The sequence below is a fragment of the Varanus komodoensis genome, unplaced genomic scaffold (genome assembly GCF_004798865.1).
Source record: "Varanus komodoensis strain SLA01 unplaced genomic scaffold, ASM479886v1 scaffold10, whole genome shotgun sequence".
NCBI classification, from domain to species: Eukaryota; Metazoa; Chordata; class Lepidosauria; order Squamata; family Varanidae; genus Varanus; species Varanus komodoensis.
The window spans coordinates 6,553,385-6,580,144 of record NW_025335269.1 but is presented as its reverse complement, the minus strand read 5'-3'; the positions used below and the strand labels follow the sequence as shown (position 1 = coordinate 6,580,144).

The window sequence follows — 26,760 nt, the reverse complement described above, 5'->3', positions numbered from 1 at the left end:
CTGAAGAATCACTTGTTCAGAATGCCACATTCCTTCCCTATTATTCATGTGGCAGCTGCAGCATAGCCTGTGGGGCCATCCAAAAACAGGATGCACTCCCAGTTATACCATTCACGCGCTTGATTAGCTGCTTGACTGATTTCCAAGATGCCTGTATTTTATTTATTTGAAGAAGCAAGTGAGAAAGCACCAGGCCTGATTAAGATTTCAACTAGTCACTTTCCTTCCAAATGGTTTGGACTGTAGAGCAGAACAGAACACCACTGTAAAGGTCAAATGTATAGGACCCTGAAGATAGTCAGGGAAAACAAAAAAGTTGAGAATCTTGCTGTGAAGGGTATGCAATTGCACTAGCTTCTTCTCACAAGCAATGATCACTCACTGTTTTGCTTTCCCTTTACTGCTCACCTTATCAGTGCATTTTTTTTAAAGAGTTGCCGAGCACTGACAATCCCTCCACTGTGCTGCTTGGGCTCTTTGAAAGAGCTGTCAGAAGAGAATGTGCAAAAAAAATGGGCATCAAAATTGATAGCATGAATGGGGGGGCAGGGAATTGAAGGGGCAAAAACACCATCACCATGGTGAGTGAAAAGAGCTCACTGTCATGGTAGGGGAAACCCAGCGAGTGGCAGCCACCCCAAAGTGCCACTTGGTCACTTGTAGGGTGCTTGGCGCAGGTGGTAGCTCAGATAAACTTGGTAAGAGTGATCTGTGGGTTCTGTTATTGTTAACAAGCACTAGCCACTTCCTGGTATTCATGATGGGGACAGCATGACAACCCAATAATAATAAAACAGCCCAAGAACCTGGTATGGATTGTCAGGGTAGCTTATTACCCACAAACAGGCTACCCTGCAGGAAATAGTCTGGCTCTGCATGACATGTCACTTCACCATGGCTTGTCACCTTTGATAGGTTGTCATGTCATATGAACACAGTCATTATAGACTATTTAATTTTACCAGAGAGAGAACAAAAGCACTGTGTTAAATTCACCACATGGAATCTACACTATTCATTACACTTAAAGGTAGTGATTTCTTTTATGTACAGATGAATGAAAACTTCACCTACCCAGGGAATGCAATTTTAGTTAGGCTTGACCAGCACACATATTAAAAAGAAAAGGGCATGGATTAAAACAGTGTCAGAAGTACTTTCACAAGCTAACTCCTTTGTACATTATAACTCCTCCAGATTTCGTCTCCTCAGATAATAAACTCCAGGGAACAATTGTGTAAGATATACTTTAAAAGCACCTAATATGGGTGAATTACAGCCCACCTAAATCTCTTGGTAGACCTAAAGGCGTTGTTGTCTCCCTCATACTATATAGAAAGAGTCATTGTATTACCACATTCTTTGTCAGGAAAACATGCATTTCCCATCATTTAAGTTCTGGTTGGTAAAAAGTAAAGACGCTTAGCCCCTCCTCCTACTAAAAACCTTACTCAGCTACATCAGGGCTTCTGAGATTACAGCTGATATTATTACCCACACATATTTTAAGCATCTACTTGTAGCCATAGGAACTGGATTTTTTTTTAAGAAGTGGAGATTCTCAGCAGTTCTGTGCCCAGAGTCAGATTCTGTAATGTCCTGCACTCTAATAAAATCCTGGAGTGCATACAGTGTGGCTGCTATTTTTAGCCATAAATATATGCAACAGGATTCTCCTAAACATGCTATAGACAATAAAGAAAAGATTTGCAAGCTAAGAGATGCTTTTTGCCTAAGCTCCTTTAAAAAAAAGTCTCTGACCATCTCTGACTGGCAATGATTTACTAGAACTAGCACTGTAAGTCAGTCCACTGATTTTGCACAAGCACAAGGTAGCACTGCCAAGTGGAATGCTGCTGCCAATGAATAAATAGCCCTTTCATTAGGTGCCAAAACCAGTGGTTCTTATTCAGGCAAGCTGTGTATACAGTGAAAGGTGCTTTGCCCAAGAATGCTCTGAAGAACATTATGCTAAGAGGACTTCAGGCTCCAGATATATCCCACAATTCAGTCCAAAAGGGACATATTCCTCCCATTCCCCACTTCCTGTTCAAGCCATAGGCTCCTGGCTGCCTTCCTTGCACCAGTGGGATACAAAAGTGTGGCTCCTTACACTTAGGAGAAGAGATCTCATTCTTATCCACAGTGCCAAAGCCACTGCTTAATAAAGGGACAGATACAGTGAGCGCAGCCAAGTAATCATGCAGACTGAACAAGCAACAAGTTTTAATATGCAGTGCCTGAGCTCAAGAGAATCTGCTCTTTGTTCACAGAACATTCTGAGGTATACTGCCTCTGCACATGGAAGTAACGTTTCGCTGTCATGGCTAGAGACCATCCATTGAACTGTCAACTATGCATGCAAGAATCTATGCAAGAATTCATATTCTTTTGTTTTTGAAGAGCTATCTAAGTATCTAAGCCAGGGATAAAGCTCTCACAGTGAATTCTATATTACAATTTCACATTTTGAGAAGAAATATGTTACTTTGTCTTCACTAAACTTTAAGGACGTGCAAATCAACAAGCTCAAGCTCATTAATATTCTCTGAATTCCACTCTGAAGATTGTTCCAATTTGTGCCTGTACCAAATTGTGAACATTTTTCTTCTTCATACACAAAACTGTGTGCTTATTTGCATGCTCCTTGCTCCAAATGTCTACATTAACCAGGTGTGTTTTTAAATCTATATCTTATATTCTTATATCCCACAACTAAAATGCACATTTTTTAAAACCACACACTTTTGTTATAGATTTCTTTTGTTCTGTGAATTGCGTCACAAACTCAAAAATTTGCATACTTCAGTCTCATATCACATGTGAGTTTCAGAATGTGAGAACTTGGGGAATTCTGGCCAAAAATAAACTAAAATGATTTTTTAACCAGCCCCTAGTAAATCAATAAATCAATTTCACTGTGTGTCTGGGTGCTTTATTATTATCGGTGTGGAGAAAATCTACTGTTCCTTTCAACACCTTCCTTAACTTTAGAGACTTCTATTATGTCCTAACCCAATCTTCTTTTTTTCTCTGAAAGATAAAGCTCTCACCTCTTTAGCCTTTTCTGGTATTTCATCCAGGGCCCCAAACTCAACCTGTACTCATCTAAGAGCTTTTCCTGCTATTACCACAGAGTAAAGCCTTACAATAGGCTGAAAAGTTATGCCCTGGAGAAATCTGGAAGGGCAGTTTCCTCAGCTGGAAAACCATGAAGCATCCCTCTCTATCTATCTATCTATCTATCTATCTATCTATCTATCTATCTAAGAAACCCCATTCTGAACATTTCTGTCATTCTACAGCATGAACAAGAAAAGGAACCCAGAAGGGAAAGTTTAGGGAAGGGCAGGCTTAACTTTCAGAACCTACAGCCAGTGGAGCAGGGAGAGGCTTCTGTCCCTTCAATCCCCATTCATCTAAACAGGGCAGTTAAACATCAGTTTCCAAGGAACACTTACCATAATATCTCCCTTCAGCAGTTGTGCTGGTTCCACTGCAATGCAGACTCTGCTTTGGTTCTCTGGCCCAACACTACTTAAAAGAAGCAGCAAGGGAACAAAGAGAGAGAATCCTAAGAGCAGCTGTATTTCAAAATATCTACAGAAGGGATCATTTTAACCCCCCAGAAGTTCAACTGGCTTATAAATGACAGACATCTTGTAATTAAGTTTGCTGTACAGCCCTGCCTGTTTCACCTCATAATACAGGTGGAAACATCGTATGTTTAAATGCTCCACCACTGTAAACAACAACAAAAATGGAAAGCCAGGACAAAAACCTCTCTGCATGCTAAAAACTAGCTCTTTCCGAGGACAAATATTTATAGCCTACTCCACTCTCTGATGTCAATTTTCAGCAGAGTGTGTTTGGGCATGGGAGAACATTCAAACACACTACATATGCCTTGAAATGGGGCAGTGTGGGGGGAGGGGCTGCCCCATGTAACTCTTATGAATGTCTAGCATAGCCAACAAACGCATCAGGGATTGGAGCGCTGGTCATTACTTACTATACTCCTGATGTATAGACAGGCTGCATGGCCTGGTACAACTTCAGAAAGGGTCGACAAACTGGAAGAAAGGATGGATATTTTAAAAAACTGATGCTTGCAAAGAAATATTGTGAATGGTACTGTACGCACATCAAAGGCATTCTTAAAAGAGACAGTTTGGTGATGGCTTAGATGAATATAGTGGAAGGCAGATGGGATTTTTTTCTTTTCTGTTAAGTTGATGGTGGCAGTTGTTGTGCCATTCTTCATTCTTGGCACTGTTCCCATTTTTCTCCCATTGTCTGCAGAATAGCTGGGAAGATGCCCTGGGTGAATCAGAAGTTGACTCAGTTCTCCACCAGATGGGTCTGCTGTCCCAGAAGGGAGATACTGAGCTTCTGGATACTTAGAGGAGAAAGGATGCCATGTTAAGAAAGTATCGATTTCTATACAACCAGACAGGAGGAGGACAGCAATATTGATGACAGAATTATATTTAACATCATTAAGTCTCACTGTGGCCTCACAACTGCTACTGCAACAACCTCTAATCCTCTGTGGGACTTGGCTAAAATGCACAAGGACAAGAGTTTTTTTTATTTATTTATTTATTTTTATTTATTAAAACATTTTTATGCCGCCCCATTCGCCAAAGCCTCGGGGCGGCTTACAACAATTGTTGTTAGCATCCTTACTGCAAGTAAGCCTGGGTGGTGGCAGCAGGAAGAGTATTTGTGCAGTGCTGGAACCTATCTTTGTGCACACTCTTAACAGAAGGTTTTCCTGTATGAGCTTGCAGGATATGAAACCACCCTGAAGAAAACTTACTAGTCTCTCTAGAATGCCAGTGGAAACTTGGAGACTCCCACTCAGCCATCAAGAGAAAAGGGAAGTGCTGAGAACTGAATGACCATGGGGGTTGGTGATGGAGGTGGGAGCCGCAACAGAGGCAGGGCAAGCTTTGGCCTCTTGCTCTCAGGTAGCAATGAGGTTGCGATCACCACAAGTGAAGGAGAGGTATGGCCCATTGGCAAAGTTCATATTAGCATGAAATGAGCATATGTAAAAAGGCAAGAATAAAATGAAACCATGGAGAATGCAAAACTCACCTCCACCAGCATCAAAGCTTGGGATTCCATGTAGGATAACATAATGCAGGAAGACAGGTGTTGTGTTCATTTTTATAGATCCTGAGAGAAGTCCACTCAGAAACTGCACATACCTAAACGGGCAAAGCAGCTGCAATAAGTACATGAATGTGTACACAAGGCGTGGTGGAAGTTCCTCCTATAGTTTACTCTTGCCAGTTTCACACTATTTTATGCATATAATCACTATAAAACCATCCACAAATCTGTCATCATTGGTTAGAGGCACTGATCATAACCGTGATAAGAATGTGCTTCAGCTACCTGTTTTGAAAGAAACTAAGCGGATTCTTAAATAGTTGTGCTAGGGGCCCCTGTACACATAGACCCAGCAGAATGGATGCCACATTGTACAGGCTCTATGGAAGTATAATGCAGTGCCATCATAAGGCCAATTCTAATGGCCTTTCCCATACAGAATCACAGAATAGTAGAGTTGGAAGGAGTCATGAAGGCTATCAAGCCCAACTCCTTGCTGTTGCAGGACTCCATGTTACACCATTCCACTCAGATGGCTGTCTAGTTTCTTTTTGAATGTCTCTAATGTGGGAGAACACACCACCTCTCTAGGCAGCTGGTTCCACTGTTGTATTGCTCTGACAGTGAGGAAGTTTTTCCTGATGTCCAGCATGAATCTGGGTTGCCGCAACTTGAACTGATTATTCCATGTCCTATACTCTGGCATCAGCAGGAAGAGATCTTGACCTTCCTCTTTGTGACAGCCTTTGAGGTACTTATAAAGGGATATTACATCCCCCCTCAGTCTTCTTTTCTCAAGGCTGAACATGCCCAGTTCTTTGAGTCTCTCTTCACAGGGCAGTGTTTCCAAACCCTGGATCATTTTTGTTGCACTCCACAAAATCATTGCTGTGCCAGGCCAGAGGTGCTGAATGGTTCAGAAAGTCTTGGTCATGCCTATGTACCTTATTATGCGCGTACAAGGCCCTGAACTATGGGATTGCAGCCTGAGTTGTTGTGAACACATGAGAAGGAGGCTTCTAGGTAAATTCTATAGCAACTTCAAGGTCTGCACTACAAGCCATTTCAGATGGCTTTATGTACTTTGTCCTTAACAGCAACCACATTAATTCTACACTTCTGTACCACCAACAAAGCAAAGCAAATGGTCAGTGACATACATCAACTAATAAGAGGAGCTAATAACAGGAATTAATAAAATCACATTGCAATCATCAGTTTTTCAGCACATATGCTGGCTTTGCTAGTTATAAGCCAGCAAGTCACACAAAGCAATCTGTCACACAAAAGGAATAGACAACCCCAAACCAAGGAAAAGGAATCCTGTGTTTGATATTAAAAACAATTTCCAACCATCACTGCTTAGCAGTGATTCCTCAACCAATACTGGGGATATATTGCTTAGAAGACATGAAGCTGTACAGTGGTACCTTGGCTCACAAACTTAATCCATTCCATGACTCTGGTTGTGACCCAAATTGGTCGCGAGCCAAGTCAAATTTCCCATAAGGTTCAATGTGAATAAGGTTAATCTGTTCTGTAACCATTTTTTTTAAATCACAAACATTTGAAACAAAGTGACAAAGAACAACAAAGATTGTGGCCATCTTCCCCCACCCCCCAGCATGACTGTGGCCATCTACCCCCCGAGCAAACCCATGATCATGCCCGTTTTCCCTGCACGAGCATGACCGTGATCGCAGCCATCTGCCCACCTCCCCAAGCACAATCGCAGCCGTCTCCCCACACCCCGAGCATGACCACAATTGCGCAGGGAAGATGGGTGCAATTGCAATCGTTACCCGATGTGGAGTTCATGACCTGAGGCAATTTTTTTAAAAAAACTTCTGTTTGCGACCTGATTTGATCATGAACTGAGGCATTTGTGACCCGAGGTACCACTGTATATTTAGCTGCCTGCTATCTCAGACACAAAATGAGAGAGAATTACATTCAGTGCTAATTTCATACTTTTCACCACTCTGTGAATCAAAGCTCAGCCATCCTTTGAAATGCTCACTTCTCCAAATTTTGCAATGAAATCCTTCGTACACACAAATTGTGCATATTAGGGAAAATAACATTACAAATAATTATATTTGGAAAATCTCTTGTAAAAAAACTTGGAAGTGTACAGAAAGTGATTATGAGTAGCGCACAAAAATGAATTATCTAACTTTAAAAAAAAAATCCAAGATTTTGGATGAACCAAATGACTTCGAGAACTTGGATAACTATAATTGAAAAAAATGAAGAGAAAAAACAAAATTTAGAAGTTTGTCCACCCTGCTTAAATGTAAAATGTGCATCTCTTGAGTCAGAGACCTATTTTTATCTTTCCCTTCTTTGTAAAGTACAGTGTAAATTGAATTTACTGTAGAATTACCTGTAGCCTCAAGGAAAAGAGCCTGGTCATCCTGAAGTCTCCCTCCACCCATCTCAACTATGCTGTACATCTGCCTTTCCATCTAAGTCTGCCCAGTATATCCTTCCTCCACGTGGCTCAGACTGGCTTTAAAAAAATCAGAACCATCCCACATAAGTTAAACTCGAATAGATGATGATCAGTCCAGCAAACAGGAGTGCTATGCTTATTATCATCAACTATTAACAGCATATTTAAAATGGCAGCCAGAACAAAACTGATTTTAAAAGATGGCAGTTTTTAACTGGCAATCCTAATGGGCTGCCTGGCAAATGGGTGCCTCATCTAATTTATGTTAAGGAAGTGGAGGATGAGGAGATCCCATTTTCTAGACAGATGCTATTTTTAGAATCCTGTATAGCTGAATTAACCATTAATCCTGTGCAGGCATTAGAAGCATCATGTAAGAGAGTCTGGCAATCCTCTTTTATGTTGGACAGACTTTAGTTTTTGAGTGGAAATGCCAGCCAAAGTAATCACCAAGCTTCATCACAGCACTGTCCCTGCCATGTGACATTTTCAGGCCTTTTGGAGATACATGTATCTCTGTCAAGCAGAGAAGGACACTGGACAAGACACTCTGCACTTTGTCGCTGGTAAGGGGAAATGAAGCTGGGTGAAGGGGACTGCTTTTCTCAAGAGTGACAAATGCCCCTTTGGGTGAAGGGCTGTTTCCTGCTCTTCTGAAGGATGCAGTAGTATGACTGTCCTGAAGAAAGACCCAACAGTATTTTGCAACTCCTACTCAGGTGCAATTAGCCCTTTCTTAAAGAAGGTACTTGAGAATGCCATGACAAAGAAACCACATCCTCACTTGGCGAATACGTATTATCTAGTCCCATTCCAATCTGGGTTTCAGCAAGGTTACAAGACTAAACCAGCCTTGGTCACACAGATGGATGTCCTTTATCAGGAGAGGGATGGGGAAATTCTACTTGAATTCTTACTGGCTTTTGATACCATCAACCATGGCGGAACGACTGCTGTGAGTTGTGGCACTGGGAGCACTGTGTTACACTGTTTCCAATCTTGCACACCAGGATGATTTCAGAGAGTCACACTGGGTGATTATTCCTTTCCCCTTTGGCAACTGAGGTGCGCTGTTCCACAAAATACCATCTTACTATCTTGACCCCAGTGTTATTTGACATCTATACGAAGCTGATGGGAGCAGTCACTGGGGGATTTGGAGCCATCAATATGCTGATCGCACACCACTCTGTCTCCCTGTGACAATAAAGGAGGTGAGGCTGTGCCAGTCCTGCATCAATGCCTAAATTCTGATGACCTGGATGGGAGCGAATACACTGAAGCTGAATCCTGGTAAGCTGGAAGTCCTGGGACTGAGTGGTTTATTTATTTATTTGGTTGGTTATTTTCTGATTTATATCCTGCCTTTTTCCTAGAAAGGGCTCAAGGCAGCTTACATCATTCTCCTCCTCCATCTTATCCCCACAACAACAGCCCTGTGAGGTACGTTGAGCTGAGAGTCTGTGACTGGCCCAAAGTCACCCAGTTGGCTCCATGGCTGAGTGGGGACTAGAACCCAGATCGTCTGAGTCCCACTCCCATGCTCTTAACTACTACACCACACTACACCAGACATGGTTTGCAAGTCTGCCAGATATTATTAAATTATTAAAAGCTTTTGTATGCCGTCCTATTATACAAGATCTCAGGATGGCTTACAATATTTAAAAAGACAATTAAAACAACAATTTCAATCAATAATAAAACAGAACAAAACAATAAATCACAAAACAAACAGAGCGACTAAATTTAAAAACTATTAAATTTTAAAATGCTGTTTAAATTAAAAGGTTTTGGCCTGGCGCCAAAAAGAGCATAAACTTGGCGCCAGGCGTACCTCTCTGGGAAGTACATTCCAGAGTATGGGTGCCACAGCAGAGAAGGCCCTACTCCGAGCTGATGACCTTTTTACCTTTCTTAGAGAGGGTTCCCAGAGTAGGGCTTCTCCCACAGATCTTAAGGGGAGTGAGGGCATTTAAGGAAGGAGATGTTCCTTCAGATAACCTGGTCCCAAGCCGTTTAGGGCTTTATAGGTCAAAACCAGCACCTTGAATTGTGCCCGGACTTCAACTGGAACCTAGTGGAGCTGGTAGAGGACTGGCATTATGAGAGAGTAATGGCCGGTCCCTGTCAGCAGCCTGGCAGCTCTATTCTGTACCAGCTGCAGTATCCAGACCATTTTCAAGGGCAGCCCCACGAAGAGCGCATTGCAGTAATCCAAGCAGGAAGTTACCAGAGCATGTATCACTGTTGCTAGAGAGTGCTCATCCAGGTAAGGACGCAGCTGATGGATCAGCTGAAGTTGTAGGAAAGCACTCCTTGCCACCGCCACCACCTGGAACTCCAGTGACAGCTCTGGGTCAAGGAGTACTTCCAAGCTGTGGACCCTGTCCTTTAGAGGGAGTGCTACTCCATCCAGAATGGAGACCTGCACCGCCCAACAACAGGACTTCTGTCTTACCTGGATTGAGGCTCATTGCTTGCTCTGGATGGGGTTGCACGCCCTTTGAAAGACCAGGTCATCAGATGGCTTCTCCTGGTGGTTTCATGTGGACCTATGGCCTTCATGAAGTCCATTTAGAGGACAGCCTGCAGTGGGGTGTCCCCCGCCTCCATTCCTCCGAAGGTGAGGCAGGCACTAACACTGGGTTGTTTTCAGTGCCTCCTGAAAACATTTCTATTCCAAGAAGCCTTCCTTAATTTGTACAGTCATGTTTCTATTGGCATTTTTTGTTTTAATTTTCTTTTTATGCTATTGTTCACCACTCTGGAATTTGTTTAGATGTGAAGAAGGGTATAAATGCTGTAAATAAATATGACACCTCCATGCTGCATCTCCTCAACCCCTTAATATTTATATACAGGACTTTTTTTGTCATAGAACACACCAGAACAGTGTTCCGGCACCTTTTTTTGATGGATTTTTCCAACAGATTTTTCCAAGTGATTTTGAATTGCCCTGTCGGGTGGAGCAGGTTGGCAGCAAAAATCGTTAAAATAGTGCATGCGGGCTGCTTGTGTGTCCGTGCTGATTGTGAGGGCACTGCTTGGTTTGGGATTGGTCGTGTGGTCGCACGCTGAGTGCTTACTGCCGGCAGCAACCATTATGTTTATGTGTTTGTAGAGTGACTGGCTACGTGCAAAAGGTAAATAAGTTATTTATTTCAAAAAAAAAAAAAGGTGGTGAATTGAAAATCTTATTTAGTGTAAAAGTGTGACCCCAAGATGTGAGTTCCAGCACCTTTTTTTTTTGTTTTTTTTTTACAAAAAAAGCACTATTTATATAGCAGCATAGACACACAGGGTCGGATCCCAACCAACTACTTGCATTTAGTCTCCACTAAAACAATGGGAATTAAATTAACTAACTTCTCTCACTGATTTCAGAGGGACTTTGGCTTTATAGGAACATAGGAAGTTAGCTCATGAAAGTCAAACCCTTGGTACATCTGACCCGATGTTGGTGACACTTCCTAGCAGCAGTGGCTCCAGGGCTGCAGGCAGGGTTCTTCCCCAACTCTACCTGGAGATGCCAGGAATCAAACTTTGAGCTCATCAGCATGCAAAACAGGTGTTCTACCACAGTGCTATAACTCCTCCCCTCAACTAACTAAATCCGGATCCAACCTGCAAACCTTGGTGCAGACAGGCATCTTTCACACAATTGGAACCTCTCCATTTAATGGCACAGATATCTATCCAAACAATAAACAGGGAAGGTCCAACCTGATCCTTCTTTGTTCATACATTTTGAATAAGCTCGGTAGTGCCAGACTGATCATTCAAGTACCGACAGGCCCAAGGGCAATACGCTGAAAACTGCATCTGCAGTTTTTATCTGCTTATAAAACTGAACTTTCCCTCCAGCTGTTAAAATCACTGACTTGAAAGGTTGTATATGTTTTATACATTGTACATGCAGTTTGACACATGCTATCATATCCTGTCTCCATAATTTCTACAGCAGCACCACTTTCAAATGCCAAGGGCATCTATTTCTCATTGGTTCTTGTTTGCAGAAGGGAAAGGACGTTAGAAAATTAGAACGGGTTATACTGCACAAACCACATTGAAAGGGCCATTAAAATGTCTTATGCCCCTTGGTCCCACAGTACTGCTGATCTGTGCCCTTCGAGGTGATGTATTCAAGCACACAGATTGTTTAATAATGCTACAGTTATTTGTAGACATGGAGCTGAATGGGAAAAAAGCTCTCTAGGCTAAATATTTATTAAAGTATAAAGCCTCAGGGAAATGTGTTTTTATTTTTCCATGTCAACAGCAGCTGTGCAGGTCTCCAGAGAAACACGGCAGCTCACTGGGAAAGCTTTTATCTAGTGAGAGACAAACAGATGTATTGCTTGACTAGACTTTCAACACAACATTGTTTTCTCAATTGCTAGCAAGGCCCCTGCTCTTCAAACAAGTTCTAAAATTGTTGAATGCTTTCTGATAAAGGGGATGAGTAACTAGGGTTACCCAGTCAAACCATCAGACTAATTTAATTTCTTTTTTCTCACTTTTCTCATCAGGCAATTTCCCTATAAAATTGCAAGGTACAAGCCAGCTTCTTATGTGAGAGCCAGTGTGGTATGGTGGTTAAGAGCATGGGACTGGGACTCAGACGATCTGGGTTCTAGTTCCTGCTCAACCATGGAGGCAACTGGGTGACTTTGGGCCAGTCACAGACTCTCAGCCCAACCTACCTCACAGGGTTGTTGTTGTGGGGATAAGATGGAGGAGGAGATGTAAGCTGCCTTGAGCTCTTCATAGGGAAAAGGCAAGATATAAATCAAAAAATAAATAAAAAGAAAGAAAGAAAGATAAATAGAAATGTGTAACATGTAATAACTTCTATTATCTACAAAGACACCTTGCTAGAAAAAATACTGGCTTGTAGATGGATGCATTCACAGCTTCTATCCGAATGAAGAATTTATTTTTTTCCAATGTTTGCATTTAGAACATTAAAATCTCCTGATAATTATGGTATCCTCTATTTCAGTTAAGTTTGCATGCATTTTAATGAGCACCTCCTTGACTTTTTGTTTACTATTACAGAACTGCTTCAGAGGGACAGTTTCTACTGCTGTAACCAACCTCTGCCTGAGTTGTACCACTTCAAATAGTAGGTACAGGCTTGCATGACCAAATGCTCATCTATAAAAAAGTCCCTCAATGACATTTTCCCCCTATATGGAGGGATTTTATAATGGGTATGGTGAAGCATTCAGCCAAATAAGCTTCCACCTGCCGTCTGAAGAGGTACACATCCAAGTTTGTCCCATGAGTCAGAGCTAGACCACAGATAAGCTCAAAAGGCATAAACCATCTCTTGAAAATTCTCTGAATATTATAAATCAAGATTCACAATCTACTCAGAAAGCTTTAACTATTGCGCAGTACAGCAATGAAAAGAGAGACAGGATGGACAGATGCAAGGAAGGATGGATGCATCGATGGACGATTTAATAACCAAATGCCTAAGACAAGTTCTTTTGAGGGGAGAATGTATAGCTACTTTACATATAGAGTATCACACTCACAACTTGAGCTGTTACAGCAGGGAATGGTGATTTACTTTATTAGGACAAAGCTGACATGATCATGATACCAACCAACCAAACATTTGGATAACCAATACAATCAAGCCCTCAGTTTGCAGTATTTCTGGTTCACAATACAGCTGCTTGGCCATGTGTAAACCCAGCAGAAGACACACACATCCAGGAAAGGAAGGATGGTGCAAGAAGTGTTGAAAGAAGAGGGAAACTCAGGAGACTGTCCTCCTCTGCGGAGGGAGGAAAGCAGCAGCATAAAAGACAAATTAAAATACCTTTTCTGGGATGGTTGCATTAAGGCAGAAACCTTATCATCAAAGAATTTCTTCATGGCAAATCTGTCTAGGGCTTGATCTGCACTGTTGTGAAAGAAAGAGAGAAAATATAAGTCTTTTTGGGTAACCGCCTTGGAACTGCAGAATGTTATACTGTGAATCATGTTAAACAACTGAAGAATGTTATGCGTTATTTGGCAAATGAACTCATTTCCAGATCTGACATTTGAATGTGGAGTCTTCTGTTTTTTAAGATGGTTGTTTTGGGAGAAGTGTTTGCTAGAAAGGTGATTGCTAAAATATATTAAAATGCCAGCACTTCTTTCCTCATCCTATCAGAATATGCCAAGCCCTTGTAACGAGGTATAGTGGTTGAATGCTCGAGGTTATGCAATATTAGCCCTTGAAAGAACAGTTAACTTCGGGAGCGTTTAAGAATTCTTGCTGTGAAATTTGTTTGAAATTAATTATGCTCATCCAGCAGAAGACAGGTTCTTTTACTCTAGGATATTAAACAGCATTAAATCTGTTGTAAATACTTTCTGTTTCATGCAGAATTGAGCTGTGAGCGTTGCATGAGGAGCACTTCCTTTCCTGCTTTTCCACTATTTAACCTCTAGATGGTACTGTGGTACAGCAGAATAGGAAAAATACACAAAAAGTTCTCTTTCACTTTTACAATCAACTGCCCACATTTACCCTGTTCTAAAAAAATTGCCAAAAGTGCTTAAACACTGGGTCATTTAGGGTCATTATGTCATCAAAAGAACCTTTAAACAACCATGTGTAGGGAATGGCAAGCACATGACAAAGACCTCATGCAGCCTTTACATTTATAACTGACACCCTTTAGATATTAATGGAATTTGAGTATAAGAACACTCATCTCTTTCCATTGAATTGTACCATCCATCTGACATCTGTTCTAAAACTCACAGTAAGAAAATAAATATGTAAATGTAGTCCAGTATCTAATATAGGCTTGCCATATTCTTCCTTCTATAATCTTACAATTTTAGTAGCTATATAGGAAGGGAAACTTAGCATTTGCACCCCTTTCCCTGCAATGCTGCTGCATTCAATAAGGTAAGCTGCATCTGCTGAACTTCTACCATTCCATATAAATTCCAAAGTTAAAAGAGCATGCGTTGACTGCTTCTGAGTTTCAGAAAATTAGCAGCGTTGACTGCTAATTTTCTGAAAGGAAAATTGTAGACCCAGTGAATCATCTGGGAATACTCCATGCTGGAGCACCAGTAACACTAAGCAAGCACAGAAAAAAAGGGTTTTCTTGGATGGGAAACCAGTGAACCTTGCTCCCTCCCCAGCTACCCTGAAAAGACAGAAGAAAAGGAAAATGATTGGAAGCACTATATTATCTGAGCTGAGTCAGATGTTATCGAAATAAGGATGCACAAAGGACCTGGCTATCTAGTTTTCATATTCTGACATAGCGACTTTTGTATTCCATCCATCTTCCAAATGATAAATTAGCGCATGCCTTTCTCCATACTGGAGATGAGCATGTCATTATGCAGAAGTGTTGAAAAAAGACAGATAAGCTGGCTAGTATCCCAAGCCACTCTATGCCATTTCAGGGCTAACATTCTAGAAAACATCTATTAGAGAAATATTGATTCTCAGAATACTGAGATTGTTAATTTGCCTTCCAGCATTCCATAGCACAAGTTCAGCCAAAACCAAAGACACTATTATGTCTTATTTTTTAAGTAGGTGTTTGTTTTCTTTTTGGCTTATTACATAATAAATAAGCATACCATCTTGATCAAGTTGGAATCAGAACCACTTAGTGGTTTCCATACTCATTAGTGGAAAGGGAATGAACTTCTTTTGTGATTTAATGGCATGTTGAAGAATATTGGGTCCCTTCCATAGATAACTTCTGTGGTATTGCATATTGATCTTTCTCTTTTTCAGCAAGTAGCAGCTTAAGTAGTTCTCCCTGTACCTGCCACTTATCAAAGGGCAGTTGTTGTTCTTCTTCCACCCCAACAATTTAAGTATGAGGCTTACATTACCGTTAGAAATCACAAACTAGCCTCTGACTCTGACACATGGACTCTAAGCAGTGAGAGCAATAAATAGGTTTGTCTGTAGTATCACAAGCCTGGATCAGGGCAAAAATATTTTCATGGATCTTTATAGAGAGACTATTGTCTACCATGATAGACAGGAGAGGAGCAAAAATTTTACAGGGCAAATGATGCTCTGCATCCTTTCCAGAGACTGGAAATTCCATTGTTTGCCCAATTATCCTGCATCCCAGATTGCAAGTCACTAACTATCTTCTACCATAGAATCACAGACTCTCTCTCTCTCTCTCTCCCCCTCTCTCTCTCTCTCTCTCCTCAGTTGAGGACTGCCCAGGAAGTAAAAAAAAAACAATAGTTAACACACCTGTCTTCACCATCCTTTACACATATGCAAGTAGTATAAATGATTCCTCTTACCTTGCAGATACATTTGTGAAGTGCATATATGATGATATCACTACTCCTATTCTTCCTTTGCCACCCTGTAAACAGAAAAAATGCATTTTATTTACTTTTTGCTCTGACAGGGTAACAAAGCCCTAACATACACTATTTCCCTCCCCTTGAATAATGGCACACAATGCTTTCATTATACATGCATTTTAATATCAAAATAAAGCTATAAATTCTAACAAAGAATTTGTCTTCCTTTTTCCTTTAGCTGTTCTTAGATAAGCCTAGGCATCTTTGCAATTTCTGGCATAGTGTGCTATAAAATTATATATTCTGGAAAACACATGTATTCAAGCAGGTATTATTAGAAATTTTCTTCTGACATTTACAATTTATAGCAACGACTGCATTTAATTAGCATTTTCACAATGTTCCAAAATCTTATTAAAATGTATGACATGCAGTCAGTACTGATAGGTAATTCCCACCAGTCATAATTTGTTTCAGAATTATTCTGCAAACTTATTTAGCAAGCTTGTGGCTGGAGGTTTACAATAGCTCATAAATGCTCGCATATTTGTGAAGAAAGAAAATGGTAAAGCGCTACTGCTTAGCTATCACCAAAACACACACACCCCACTAAAGAGTATATTTGACTCCTCTTCAGTATTTAGGCTTGAAAAGTCATCTAAAAAAGAAGTGAGGTAAGCTGTAGAGACGCTGCAAGCAGGCTCAGGAACTAATTCAGCTAGGTGTGAATGTGTTGCTTGAAGGAAGCGCAGGATGCAGGAAGCCACCTTAAACTGAGTCACAGGAACGGTTCAGCCAGTCCAGGCCCTTCTGCACACAAAGCAAGTACTCTGCCACTGAGCTATGTGTAGCCCCTCCAGCACTCTAAACTCATCCTGGGAGTCTCTCTCTGAACTTATTGCCACTGTTATCACATTTAGTATCCTTACCTACCTAACAACTTTTCACTTCCCAAATACAAAAGTGGGAGTTTTTGCCTGGTTTACAATCTTAGTCAGACTTGCAAACTCACCAAACATTCAAGGTCAGGAACCCCTCTGCTTTGTTGCTGTACACTTTCTGCAGCTACTTTTTTCACGGCATTTCCGTCTACTGCCTGCCACATCACATCAGATTTAATCCTAAACTCGATGCAGGTGCTCACCCAATGCAGTGCAATCATGCAGGTGTTTTGGGTCCTGTGGCACCACCATTGAGAACAGAAAATGAATCACACAGAGACTTGCTGGGGATTCCTCTGAGTGAACATGTCTTGCTGACCATTGGCTCCATCCTTGGCTGATTTGTCTAATGAGCAGATCCCAAGTTTTAAGGGATCTTGTGCTAAGAAGTGGGTTGTTTTGGGGGCTCTCTCCACAAATCTTAGCACAATACTAAACTCCCCATAGCAGTTCCAATGAGGGAGCCAGTTTTACCGTTTTCCTCAGTTCCTAGGAACTGGGAAAAGCATAAAAATATGTCCCCTCTTTTTCTGTAAAGGAAACCAAGTTTAGCAGTTCCTGTCATAACTCAGAGTCCCTTAAAAATGGTGGGTTTGGGCTGAAAGTGGGTGGATTTGTAGTGGGACAAAGATCTGAGTATGATCCAGCAGAAAACCGTTTTTTTGAAGATTCCCAAAGTGTGTACGTTCTTAAAAGTGTGACAATCCCTTAAAATCAATTAAGTGACTTAAGAGCAATAGTGAACCAAGAGTGGTTTGCCATTTCAACAGGGAGAAGACTTGTTCCCACAGTGACCCCGGGACACTGCCTGGAGGGACAAGGGATTTGAAGTACCCATGATGAACCTGACTGTGTGTTGGGCTTGTCATGGGGACCTTGCAGAAGAATCAACCCACCATGGCAATCACCATGATGGTTTAGTAATGATGTGAAAAGCTGCCTAACACATAAGACCCATGGTCACAATGGACACAGGACGGTCTCTCATTGTAGAATAACAACTGATAAAACAACTGCAGATATAGCTCACTTACTCGGCAATGGATCACCACCACATGCTGGGAGTCATTATTCAACCAGGTCTCCATAGCCTTACAAATGGTGCACATCTTATTAAGTGGTGGGGCATGAAGGTCAGGCCAGCCCACATCCATAATCTAGAATAAAATTATTTTAAAATCACATCAAACATAGGCTTATAAAGACAGGCTCTGTACTGTTCATGGAGGCTGAGCTCCAAATGTCCATATGTACATTAGATCTTCTCAGGCACTGGCCCAAAACCCATGCTACGTGCAAGGGGTTGATGCCAGAAAGGAACTTTGGCAAACTGGTCCTCAGCTTGTACACAGGCCTTTTGGACCTTGGTCATACATAGCAACAGAAAACAACTTGTCTTCCCCTGATGTTAAACACCTGGGCTACAAAGAGCACGAAGCATGTTTTCCTTACTTTACCTTGTTTTCTTTAAATGAAACATTACACTTATATTTTCTTTCTAAAAAAATATCTTAAGTAAATTACTTGAGAAAGCATGTAAAATCTCCATGAAACTCAGTTCCTTTGTTCCTGTTTTTCACCGCTGATGTTAGTACATGCCAAGGAAGGAGTGGCCTGGGTGAGGTTTGTGATGAAGGATATATGTCCACAATCCGTACAACTCCTAACTGCTATTCAAGCCCCCACACTTTTCATCACAGACATGGAAAACGTTACAGATTAGAGCACATCCAGGCTGGGGGATCCAGGAACAATTCATAGTTAGTTTCAGAGTCATTGTTAAAATGCCATTTTAAAGCTGCTAAGAATTCTACATTCATGGCATTGGGTCTTAAATAGAAATGTTAAAAATATAGGACATGATGAATGTTGTCCCTTCCCATGAGCAGAGGGGATCCTCAGGTACATTCTACTCAGGTATGACCCTCACCCCATCAGCAGCCCATTGCTACTACTGAGGCTGAGACACATTAGCAGAGCTGCACATGAAGCACATCATGCTACAAGAAAAGCCCGAGAAAATTGTGTGTACAGCAGAGAACAGCAGCATAACTACCGAGGGACTGGTGGGAAGGGCTTCTATGGAACACTTGTCCCAGGGATAATGGTAAATTTTGGACTGCAGGCACTCATCATAATAATCCCAATAGCCACGGCCACAAGGGGAGCCCCAAAAAAGTAGGCAGCTCTGCTGATCCAGCCGCTAAGAGCTGAAGATCTTCTCTAAAGCAAATGGGTCTTAATTATTCATTCAGGACCAAGTCAGTGCAAAATAGTCTGGATTACAAAAGGGATTGTTGTTGTTGTTAGTCGCAAAGTCGTGTCCGGCCCAACGCGACCCCATGGACAACATTCCTACAAGTTTTCCTGTCTTTCACCATCTCCCGGAGTCCACTTAAGCTCACACCAACTGCTTCAGTGACTCCATCTAGTCACCTCATCCTCTGCCATCCCCTTCTTCTTTTGCCATCTATTGTTCCCAGCATTAGACTCTTCTCCAGGGAGTCCTTCCTTCTCATGAGGTGGCCAAAGTATTTGAGTTTCATCTTCAGTATCTGGCCTTCTAAAGAGCAGAAAGGGTTGATCTCCTCTAGGACTGACCAGTTTGATCGCCTCACGGTCCAAGGGATTCGCAGGAGTCTCCTCCAGCACCACAATTCAAAGGCCTCAATCCTTTGGCGCTCTGCCTTCCTCATGGTCCAGCTTTCACAGCCATACATTGCAACTGGGAAAACCATGGCCTTGACTATACACACGTTTGTTGGCAGGGTGATGTTTCTGCTTTTTAGTATGCTGTCTAGATTTGCCATAGCTTTCCTCCCAAGGAACAAGCGTCTTTTAATTTCTTGGCTGCAGTCACCGCCTGCGGTGATCTTGGAACCAAGGAAAATAAAATCTGTCACTACCTCCATTTCTTCCCCATCTATTTGCCAGGAAGTGAGAGGACCGGATGCCATGATCTTACTTTTCTTAATGTTGAGTTTCAAGCCAACTTTTGCGCTCTCCTCCTTCACCCGCATCAAGAAGCTCTTTAGTTCCTCTTCACTTTCTGCCATGAGAGTTGGTATCATCTGCATATCTGAGGTTGTTGATATTTCTCCCAGCAATCTTAATTCCAACTGGAGATTCATCTAGCCCCACCTTTCTCATCATGTGCTCCGCATATAAGTTAAATAGGCAGGGCGACAGTATACAGCCTTGCTGAACTCCTTTCTCAATTTCGAACCAATCAGTGGTTCCGTGTCCAGTTCTCACTGTTGCTTCTTGACCCGCATATAGGTTTCTCAAGAGACAAATAAGATGGTCTGGTACTCCCATCTCTTTAAGAACTTGCCACAATTTGTTGTGATCCGCACAATCAAAGGCTTTAGCACAGTCAATGAGGGATAGTCAAAAGGGATAGCTCACAATAATATGGGGTGGCCAAACTGAGGCGCAGAAGCAGCATGTGGCTCTTTTGAGTTTATTGTGTGGCTTGCAGCTGGGCTTCCACCTGCCATTCATACCCACAACCACTGCCTAAGAATGCCCATTTGCCACTCACCACCCATTGGTGCCCACTTGCAGTTCTCAAACATCTGTCATTTACCACATATGGTTCTTCCGTTGAGCAAGTCTGGCTACCCCTGCAATAATAGATTGCAGCTGAAAAATTCACCTTCCCCAGCTACTGTGCAGGTTGCAATCAAGCTCAGAGCCCTAGGGGGATACTTTTCACGTGTGCAAATCTTCATACAAAAGAGCAAGTGTGCATTTTTCTTCACTGATTTAAAAGTTAGGGAAATATTGTATGTCAGTAAATCTAAGTCTACTTAAATTTATTCCTATACTGTTGCTTTTTCATCTCCTTTTTCTGCTGAAATGTCAGATATTAAGGTGATTTTATGGAGGAATATCAGAATTCATAATCTGACCTGCAAAACTGAAATAAATAAGGGGGGAACTGAACAAGCAATGAACATGTGAACCAATCTGCAAGACAATACCAGTGGCTTGTAAAACTCAAGAATCCTAAACATAACAGAAAGCATTGAAATGTTCCATCCAACTTAGTGTGCCATGAAAATAATTGTTGCATGGATTTGTACACTGAATTTAAGCCTCAAGAATTAAGAAAAGCATTCTCAACATATGTTTTTGAACTGATAATTAAACATAATAAAACATTACTGTGGGGATGCTTTATGATGAGGTTAAGAAATTGCCCTGCTTCATTCCTGGAATTTTACCAATGTTTCAGACATCTTTGTTTCCATTTGCTATCTCTGGTTTTTTTCCACCATTTCTTTTGTATTTTTTCTTATTGCCCCTCCCCCATGCACATTCACACACAAAAATCTGTCAAGGAAGAAAAGATGGAATCGCCGTTTAATGTGCTGAATCCAGATTTAGTTGCATAATGGACTCCCTGGACTCTTCCTCTGAATAACAGCCCCTGTGAACCCCAAAAAATGCTACAAAGAAGGTCAAGAGGCCCTGCTGAATAGAGTGAGCTGTGATGTGTGGGGGGGAGGGGGGAGAGAGAATCCCTGAAAATCACACGGAGGCAGCTGCCATGGACAGAATCCTTCTATCAACAGTTTGCAGATCCTGGATTTAATTTATACAACTCTTTGCGCCCCCAAATGCAAAAGAGTTTGAGCAGTTCTTCACTTATATGATTCTATATTCAAAACTGTAAATTGCATGGCAGGGGGAAAACAGAGTGCCCCAACTTTTCAATGACTAAAAAAGTTTCATAGCCCACCCAGAAATGGATGAACCAGGCCACAAAAAGATACCGGATGACTGTACATTGGCAAAGAACTCCTGAACAGAATTAACGGGTGGAGAAAGGGGGGAAGCCCTGCAATGGCATTAAAATGTATGATTCTGAAAGGCTCTCCATGTTTGTCCTTACATTTAAAAATTCCTATTTCTAAGCAGTGATGTTCTTTAACATGAAGCAAAGTCAATACATAGAAACAAAGAAACAGAGCGAGTCAGAAGGGGTCTCGTGGGCCATCTAGTCTGACCCCTGGCTCCAGCCGGCTCCGCTCATGACATGCCCACCATGTGCATGACTAGCCTATCCTTGAACACCCTCACCACCTCCCATGGAAGCCCATTCCACACCCTCGGGGTCCCAATTGTCAGGAAGTACTTCCTGCCATCTAAATTGAACCTGGGTTCCCTGAGCATCACTCCATTGGAGTGCGTCCTGCCCTCCTCTGCAGGGAAGAACAGGTCTCTACCCACCTCCATGTGACACCCCCTCACATACCTGTATGTCGCCAACAGATTCCCTCAAAGTCTCCTCTTCTCCAGGCTGAAAAGACCCAGTTCCCTCAGTCTCGCCTCAAATTGGCCACAGACCTTGTGGCCCTACACTGCACTGACTCTAACTTGGCTATATCCTTTCTGTAATGAGGGGCCCAAAACTGAACACAATACTCCAGTTGCGGGCGCAATACCTTTGGGTTAAGCTTGGTGAGGTCATATCTTTTCTCAGAGAGGTTCAACACCTGTTCCAGAAGAAAACCACAATTTAAGAATTCCAATGAACATTTTAAGCATGGCATTCAACATATTCCATAATGGTTGTACAAACATGGCAGGATCTAAGAAAAGGTCAAGGGCTTTAAGGTATACACATTTATCAGCGAAGTATGATAAGCCTAGTATTTGCACTTTCCTAAAGCTATTTCCTCCCGATTTTGACAAAGTGCAATCAAATTGTTCTACAACCACTGCTAGATTTCTCTTTACAAAAGAAATCTATGTATGATCCTGATAAAGGTAAGTACTTTTTAAGACACTGATTTCAGTGAGAGAAGTAAATACATCCTTAACTCTCTTTCCCATTCAAATCAATTGGACTTACATATACTTATCATTGGCAGAACTGTGCACAAATGCACCCAGTGGGTTTTCTTTGTTCTACCTCTTTTGTCTGCTTCAACTTATAGTATGCCGTTATGGTATGCATTTTCTAAAGGCCCAGAAAAAATCTAGAGAGTCTGCTTTTTTCATCTTCATCATAAAAAAATAAAAAATAATAATACAGCCTTAACATTTCAGTTATTCAGTGTTGCAAATTGACTGGGCTTTGGTGGGTGGGAGAAAGGGAATTCAGGCTCAGATAGAAATACAGATACCAATGAGGAAGGGCAAAGGCAGAAGGGAAAGGGCTGTGTACACTCTGTATATTCACTGGGAGCCAGGATAAGTCAGGAACTATCATGTGTAAATGCTGCCAACATGGTAGCACTTTGCACCCTATTAGATTAGAGGGTGAAAAGAGCACAACCTTGCAGGAAGCCAAAAGGCAATGTATCATGTATCAAGGCAATGTTCTTAAAGGATCAACTGCCTGCTGCGAATCGGAGAGCTGCAAGGGGCTATTCAGGCCATTGCATCCAATCCCCTGTTCAATACAGGATTCCAGTCTAAAGCAGCCCTGGCAGATGGCTGTTTAAACTTTGCACCAGTGATGGAGAGCCCACTACCTCTCCAGGCATTGGTAACAAGGAAAAAAACAAGTACACTACCCAACAGATTGCATTCCAGGCATATGTGCAGTCTCAGCTCCAACTAAATAGCTCTTCTGAACCCAGAGTTTTCAGCATGGACAAAAACTTATCTCATAGTCAGCTACCAATAAAGTGTTAGTTAAAAATTAAAATAGGACAGTGGGACAACTTGGTGGGCCAGGTAAGTTGTGCAAGGGCATTGCAAACACCACATTGCCTGTCCCTGATACAGACAATGCTGCAAGCTCCTGAGAACTGTCCCCTTCTCAGACTTCTGGGAGTCTAAAAAGCAAAAGCTCTAGTGCCTATGCCTACAGATCATTTTATACATTACATAGCAACTAGCTCTGCTTTGTCACTAAAAGATGCACTTGAAAGTGAGTCACAGCCAATTCCAGCACCCTAACCATTTATGAGATACCTGCTGGTAAGTATGTTTGTTGCAGTCATATATCACATTTACAGCCATAAATAACGTGTTGGTTTTAAAAATTTAACATGCTCAGAGGCCCATAGTTGAAATAGGTCGTACTTATTGGAATGAATGAGTGAATAAATGATTACTTATTTATTTAATCCAAACAAAGGAACAGAGATTCTGCCTTACCAAGTAGTTGTCACCGTGCTTGGATTTCAGCATTCGAGTTACATCCTGAAGATTGTGCAAGTAGGTTTCCTCTGAACAGCTGGCTGGGAATGATACAGCAATGATTCGCTCAGTGATGTAAGTCAGGTCCAGTTCATAACCTTCCTCCATAATGTGATCGAAGTCTGCACTTCTGTGGAGGATGGGATGTGTCAGTTTTGGAGGAAGGGAAAGGAGATAGAAAGGAATAGAAAGTTGATGAGTTGAAATTGCCATCTCTAACTAACAGCAAGGGGATCAGCCAATGTTTACTGTTCCAGATTCAGTCAGATTCCAGTCCACAAACCCATTTTGCTCATAAAGTTATTCAGTTCATTAATCAACTTGGCAGCCATCCAAAGGAAAGTTCACCACTCTGTTGATTTCTTTTTATGGCACAAAAAGCAGTTTGTAGTATTAAAAAACAGAGCTATTTTTCCCCTTCATGCCCTGTCAAAGTTGTACAACATACTAAAAACAGCACAGAAACACAGAGATTAATGCTTGCCTGAGAGTTTGTGCCAAGTTTCCCAGAAAGTGGATGAGGTAAGGAAATTAGCTTCTATAGTATGTATCAACAGAGGTAGTATTTAGAATAAAAGGTCATCATTATGGCTATAGCCCTTCAAATGAATGCGCTCAGACTTTCACTGACAATCACCAGACTTCTTCTCAACATGACCTTCAACCATCATAAATGTTCCTCTCTCTCAAAAGTCTTGTGCAGTAATAAAGGGCAACTTTTCCAAAAGTACTTACTCAGATCGTTTGTCGCAACAGAAAGATGAATTTTTCAAAAAGCTACTGGAAGTCTGAAAAAGAGACATGTGGAATGGGGGGAGGGGAGTGAGCAATGTTCCTGCCGTAACACAACTTATTTGTAGTTAGTGTAAAGCAATTTCAAAATATCTGGAACCATGTTGACATTCTGCCTTTCAGGTTTGACCACTAAACTAAAGAGACACTGTGAGTGTGGTCCATTTGTTCTTGTTTTAAAGTACTCTAGGAAACTAATTTTAGATTACTGAAATTATTCAGTGGAACAATGACTAAGGAGCACTTCAGCCATGACAATCCACAACTGCATGCAGATCATCATGGCTTATGACTGGATGGAGGGGTATGTGTATTGTTTTATGCTGAATTTGTAAAGTTTTAATTCATAGGAATTTGGGAGGCTACAGCTTACAAGCCCACAAGCATAATCAGTACTTTTTATCACTAACCACTTGACTGAACAATACTTGACTGGAGTAAAGAATGGCCTGGCTTGGCCTAAGATAATCCATTATATTTGCACAGCAAGTAAGGTGTGCTCCAGGCAACATGGTGTTGATTAGCCTCCTATTCCTTTCAACCAATCATAGGCAGCAATCAATAGCCACAGATTAGTAGCCAGATTTTCTTAAATGACACTGTTACTTTTCATTACAATAAACGGGTATTTGGTATGTTGTAGCTCTCTCACAGAGATGCAAGTGTGCACTGATTGCCGAATATCCGTCTCTTAAGGTCTGTGTTCAATGCACATGGGTGGGGAGTATGATTACACTAGCTTGCCAAATAATTGCCCCGGCTACACATTCAGCATAACATGTAAAAAAAAGTAAGCATGCCTGGATTCTTGACTAAAATTTCTGGCCTGTTGAAATGGCTGGACCTAATTAGCTGGTCATTGTCCCCAAATCATCCAACCACCCTTAAAATAAACAACACAACAATATAGAAATAAAATTCATCTTGCTTTGGACAAGCATCTTCCTTTTTAACATCCACCCTCCAAATTTAATAAATTGTGATACACTAAACAAACTTGAATGCAATATTTTTACAGCATTAACAATGGTATGTTCTAGCTATACAGACTGATAGTAGTTTGTCCCCAACAAAAGGACTGAAGTACATCTTGAACAGTTTTGCCCCCATATAGAAAGAAAACACTATTTTTTCTATAGATCAATTTTCCAACAATTTTCCTTTTCTACCTCTTATTGCATTAGCTTAGTTTCAGAAAACACAACACAAATCTCAAGACACCAGTTGTCAATTGAAGGTAGATTGATTTTCTTTATCTAAAACAAATTGCCATTCAAGCTGCTATTAAAAAATGAGCCAGCATTTTAATACGCTATACAGCAATGTTCTGATGGGGCCAGAACTAGTACTAGCAGTATTGCTATTAAGTCCTACTACTTCATTTTTAACTGGATTCTTTATCACAGCTTAGAAAGGCAAGTTGCTTACCTGTTACTGTTGTTCTTCAAGTGGTCATCCATGCATTCACAGACATCAATGGGGGCTTGACACGCAGCAAAGGCCTCATCTGGTGGAAACTTCCAGAGCTCGTTGCCATGGAGTGGGTGGGAGCCAGGACCTCCCCGCATCCTGGTGGTACATAGGCGATGGCTCCCACCCAGTCCCTCAGTGCTGAAGACCGTGCTGTCCCAGGCGTGTGAGGGATCTGAAGCATCCAGAGATGGATCGGTGATAGTGCCCTGCCCCGGCCCGCATAGGGTGGAAGCTGATGATAGCCAGTGGGGCGAAGGGCAGGTTGTGTGAATGCATGGATGACCACTCGAAGAATGACAGTTACAGGTAAGCAACCTGCCTTTCTTCTTTGTGGTCTCCATACAAACACACACACCAATGGGGTGATTAGCAAGCTGGCCCCTCAGGAGGAAGAGGCTATTGTAACCACAGTATTGATGAGAGGACAGCCCTCCCAAAGGCGCAGTTCTGTTTGGCATGGATGTCTAGCTGGTAGTGGTGAACGAAGGTCAACAAGGTGAACCA

General features: G+C 41.7%; 1 protein-coding gene across 9 annotated transcripts in view; it reads right to left on the bottom strand.

The window, feature by feature from the left end:
- Positions 1-26,760, bottom strand: part of TNS3 (tensin 3) — a 385,864-nt gene that overhangs the window by 111,697 nt on the left and 247,407 nt on the right. For 8 of the 9 annotated variants that reach the window (XM_044453647.1, XM_044453612.1, XM_044453592.1 and 5 more), the window contains 9 exons: positions 24,727-24,779; positions 23,950-24,121; positions 22,284-22,334; positions 17,865-17,987; positions 15,884-15,948; positions 13,413-13,496; positions 5,104-5,216; positions 4,013-4,073; positions 3,462-3,534 (listed from right to left, as the gene is read on the bottom strand). In XM_044453647.1, coding sequence (XP_044309582.1) covers positions 3,462-3,534; positions 4,013-4,073; positions 5,104-5,216; positions 13,413-13,496; positions 15,884-15,948; positions 17,865-17,987; positions 22,284-22,334; positions 23,950-24,121; positions 24,727-24,779 — 795 coding nt within the window. The remainder of the gene's footprint in view (positions 1-3,461; positions 3,535-4,012; positions 4,074-5,103; positions 5,217-13,412; positions 13,497-15,883; positions 15,949-17,864; positions 17,988-22,283; positions 22,335-23,949; positions 24,122-24,726; positions 24,780-26,760) is intronic. The other variant, XM_044453637.1, reaches the window with a different exon arrangement.